Below are 5,044 nucleotides of genomic sequence, written 5' to 3' on the forward strand. Positions count from 1 at the left end.
ATCATATTCCCTGTGTCAGCTACGTTAAAACAAGACAAAAAAACCCAAACTTTTCATTTGAAGCTGACTGACATGTATCCACATCCAGGTACATATATGGTAAAGAAATAAAATACTAAAAAAAAGACATCTGCTGAATGTTGTCCCCTGTGAGACTAGAGTAAAAAAAAAAATGATAATTATAATAATTATAAATAAATAATACAATAAATGTTGTATTTGAAATGTCTTTAAAGTCATGCCAAAGCCACGTGAAGTACTAGTTGGAAGAACTTAAAACTACACCACCGTTTGGTGAATGACAATTATTATTATTGTTATTAGACTTTTTAAATGAAATTAATAATAATTTATTTTAGGCCGTACATGTACAAATGTTTATTTGAACGATCGTTTTTGTGAACCCGGTGTTTCTCAACCTTCAGATCGGAACCCCATGTGGGGTCGCCTGGTATACAAATAGGGTCATCTGATGTGTCTAGTAATTGATTACAAAAAAAAAGACTGATCAACTAATAAATATTTGTTTTGAAATTGTGATTAAAAACACCACATACAATCATAAACAACAGTATTATTTTTGCTTTCATGAATATAAATCAACTACTACTAATAAAATGCAGCAGATTAACATATCTGAGCTGGTATCTTAATTAACGGCTATAATCATGTAACTGGAAAATAAATGTCTGTTGGGTTGCCAGAAATTTGTGAGGTCAAAGTGAGGTCATAGGACAAAAGTTTGGGAACCACTGTATTACTACCATTATATATTTTTTTTAAATTAATCATGAGGACAAACTGCTCTTAAATTTGTTGCACAATACTGGACGAAACACAACATAAAATAGTTAGAAATTCACCGCAACAGACTTATAGGAAGACACCATGTCCTCAACTCTACTGTCCACACCGACACTGTTTCCCATGTTCTTCATCACCTGCAGCCAACTGACAAGATAAACATGTCACCACGTCCATCGTTAACGCCGCAGATGTTTTTCAACGCTAAAGTCCGGCTCACTCAACCGCTGGAAAAGTGAAACCTGTCATCGCTGATCCCGCTCGTGTTTAGAGAAGCCATGTTGAACACCATTATATTTTTCTAACTGGGTTCACTCACATGTGTTTCTCTATATTTCACCTCATTACCTCAATTCCCTTCCTGGGATTTTTCTCTCTTTTCCATCTACCTGCTTTTCCCCTTCACTCCGACTGTCATTATCCACAAGATTTTCTCTCGACTGTGCTTCCAGTTCTCTTCTTTAAATAATACATGATTGCTCCGCTCACTGCTGTGACACGCAAGCCTTAATTGATGCTGGAAGAGCTCGGAGCCCTTTGGTCCCAAACTAAAAGGCAGAAACAGCCAACTTTTGAGAAGGTCGGGACATGTGAGGATAAGAGCTCTCAGATCGAGTGACATCTTTCTAGAGGACTAATCTGGTGAATTACTGAAGCAATCATCTCCACGCAGTTCACCGTGACCTTTTGAGGAGTGGCTCTTGAATCACAGACAGAGTCCTTTAAAGCCCCTCGACTGGTATAAACCGCTGCTTTCTTCGTGCTACGAGAACAACAGAGATGTGCGTTTTCTATTCTGCTTCATCTTCTGACTGTTACAAGTCCAACCATATCACATCGTAAAGTGTCCTCTTTTCTTTCGATGCCCGAGATACACTGCGATTTTGGCCTGTCCCACATGAAAGACGACCATCGTAGTAGAAACGTGGCGATATCGTTGGTCGTGGTTCTAAAACGGTGGTCTTACATCACACTACAGCCATTGTTGACGTCTTGCAACCAACGATAACCTGAGATTAAATTCTAGCGCTGTGACAAATTTAGCATGGCTATCTATGTGTAATAGCTGCTACGACCTACGTCTACTTATCAGCCAATAGAAATGCTTCTTCAGATTTTTTTCCCCAGCACAAAAATGTCACATCAAGGGCTTCATTTTAATGTTTGTTTCAATCGTTTCGAACGTTTTTTGGTAACTATGGCGGCGCAGATGGAGGATGTACGCTGATGATGTTGCATACTGACGTACGTCGTATCCCGCGATTCAGTAAACGGTGATTGTACAATCGGACATTTCTTAGATCCATGTCACATAGCGTCTCCAGCTATGTTCTTGCAAAATTGTACAGTCTACGGAGGCCATTAGATAGAAGACAAACTGACAGTAAAATCGTAGCTCTTTCCTACTTTTATGTCTGCAGAGGAACAACAAAGAACCATTTGAGGGAAAGATCCTGGCCCAGAAGTTCAACAGTGGATTAATAGTTAAACCACACTTTATATGCCACCCTGATCCCTGCCTGTCTTAAACGCACGCTTACATCTTGTACTCATTACACTCCTCTTTGGTACCAATTACTGTTGACAAACTGGTGCTGGTGGAGCCGCAGCACAGCCCCACCAGGGCCCCCAGCCTGTGTGGCTGATTAGCTGCCTGATCTGCTAAGGTCCCATCCTCCTTAATTACAACTATTCATGGAACATTAGCTAGAGGAAAATAATAATAACATGCACAACAGGGAGAAGGAAGGAGAAGGGGCAAAGACGAGGGCAAAGAGGAAACTCTGATAAAATTATCTTAATTTGAAACTGAAAACAGGAGGGGAATCGGGCCGCAGTAACTCAGCGGTGCACTTTCCTTGGTGCCATATATCCAGACCACCACATGAAGGGAGTATTAGTGAATACTGTATAGTGTTTTAAATAGAAAAATTTCACTATATAAATTAATTTAACTTTTTTTTTAATTATTAGGGCAGCTTTAAATAAAACACAGAACTTGACAGGAACTTTGATAGATGTGTTTAAATAGATAAATATAAAAGGAACTACCTGGGCTGTGTGTCTCAATTGAAATAAAAAAATTGGTTTTTAGTGTTCCATTTGCTGTAGGAATCAACATCTATGTCAATCTGGTCATTCTTAAAGCACATGGAGGCACAAATCATTGAACGTCGGTTATCCAACAGTATTTCTTAGACTCACAATTAAAAGAAACACATGACTTAATGTCATTAAATCCTACTTGAACATCCCACTTTACACTGTATTTATATGAGACTTGGGCTTTATAATCCAGTCAGCCAAACACAAGGTATGGTAAAGTAAAGCTGGATGTCAATCCTTGTGTTTCATGCATTAGAACAGTAAAGCTGGATGTCAATCCTTGTGTTTAGAACGAATCTAGTGTAATTTCTGTTGATGCCACTAAATGGCAGCAGACATCAAATGTCCCAAATTATCTTGAAAGATTAGATTTATTCTTGTACATTTATTTTAAATGAATCCACCATCATAGAGAGCGATGCAAAACAGAACCAGGATAACTACCATTCTGAATTTCACAGCCTTGGTTCTGTCCAAGCCACAACTGCTAACTTCCTCCAGAATTATCCTCTGGAGAGGACAAGACTATGAAATACAATTAAAAAATTAACTGCCCCCCACCCGCACCCCCCCTGTTTTGGCAGCAAATGAAACTTCCCTTGAGGGCTGCGGATTGCTGTTAAAAACCGTGATGAGTTGTGGTTAAGAGAAAGCACTGCATTCAACACATGATTTCTGACAATTGCGGGTTGAAAAAGAAATGAAATAAAGAAGATTCCTTGGCTCCAAATTCAAACGGATACAAACGGTAATTCAACCATCATGTTCGTATTACACAGAGGCAAGCAAACACATGTCAAACTTTAATAATAATAATAATAATAAAAAAATTAACTCCCACCCCCTGCTCCAGTGAGTCATTTTCAAGACAACATCGTTGTAGGTAATTGTTTTTACTCGGAGACCATACGTAATCAGCGGTGATGGCTTAGCTTTAGACTAAAAGTAAACAATGTAGCGGTAGGATCCAAATGAAAGCCACATGAATTTATATTCATTCCACATCATTGTTTGAAAGGCACTTTAGGTCAGTTTCTTGTACAACCTATCACTGACTTAACTGATGCAACAGCTCCACCTAGTGACGTCTTCGCTGTATAACTTACAGAGGTTTCACTACTAAGGTTAATTTTACTCTGTTCGTAGTATTTTGAACGTAATTTGTCTCACTAATTCATGTCACTGCACTTTTGACAATGTACGTTATAAAAGTAAGGCTTTAAAGCCTTCGTCGGTTTCTCAATTAATCGAAACTGGACCAGTTTTAGTTTCTAAAAGATAAAGTCACTACCCTGTTTTAACCTCCCTCTGAATTATGGAAATAAACACATATTTATCAGAATATACAATATTCACACATTGATACACATACATAGAACATTATAATTAATATATTATTATATTTAAAGCAGCCAACAGTGTTTTAGCATTGCTGTTTACTAACCTCTTTCGTCGTAGCAGTGCTGTCGATACCGAGTAAACCGTACAGGTCCAACTTTAAAATATCTTTCGCCTTTCCAGACATTTCTACGAGCAAAGTGTAACAGCGTTGTTACAAGACGTTGTTAAAATATAAAACGTTTTAACGCGGGCAAGCTGTGGCTGCTTCCCTGTCAATGGCGCTTAATTTTGACGTCATTGATGTGCCGTTGGACGCGCAAAGCAGCCTGGGAATCAAATTATTATTGTAATAAACCCGCTTCGAAAAGTGGTTAATTTAAAATAAAGTAAAAATAATTATTAAGAAATATTGTTTTATAATTAACTGCATTTGTATTGGCCACAGAAATAAACTATAATCATCAAATAATAATGTTAGACAAAATAATTCATTTTTAGTTCATTTTAGTTCAGTGTCCCGCCCCCAAGGTGTCTGTCCAAAGAAATTCTGTCCCTCCGACAAATATAGTTGGTGACCCCTAGGCTTTAGCCTATTGTTCAGATATTAATGTTGGGTTGTATGGATCAGATTCAACAATTGACCAATAGATGGCAGTCTTTTACTGCAAAGAGCGAAAATCGGCAGCTGCTGTAATCAAAATGTGTCTTCTGTGTCCACTGGCAAAAGATGTTTGGCTTTAAAATTAAAATTGACTTGGAAATTGAAATTTCTTGTTTTGTTTTGTTTTGTTTT

At 37.9% G+C, this 5,044-nt stretch overlaps 1 protein-coding gene across 1 annotated transcript in view; it reads right to left on the minus strand.

The window, feature by feature from the left end:
- Positions 1–4,571, minus strand: part of dnajc17 (DnaJ (Hsp40) homolog, subfamily C, member 17) — a 36,781-nt gene extending 32,210 nt beyond the window's left edge. The window contains exon 1 of the mRNA XM_008322198.3: positions 4,355–4,571. Within this exon, the coding sequence (XP_008320420.1) occupies positions 4,355–4,435 (81 nt within the window). The 5' untranslated portion in view covers positions 4,436–4,571. The remainder of the gene's footprint in view (positions 1–4,354) is intronic.
- Between the last annotated feature and the right edge of the window lie 473 nt (positions 4,572–5,044).

This window comes from Cynoglossus semilaevis, chromosome 1, assembly GCF_000523025.1.
Source record: "Cynoglossus semilaevis isolate Cse_v1.0 chromosome 1, Cse_v1.0, whole genome shotgun sequence".
Classification (NCBI taxonomy): domain Eukaryota; kingdom Metazoa; phylum Chordata; class Actinopteri; order Pleuronectiformes; family Cynoglossidae; genus Cynoglossus; species Cynoglossus semilaevis.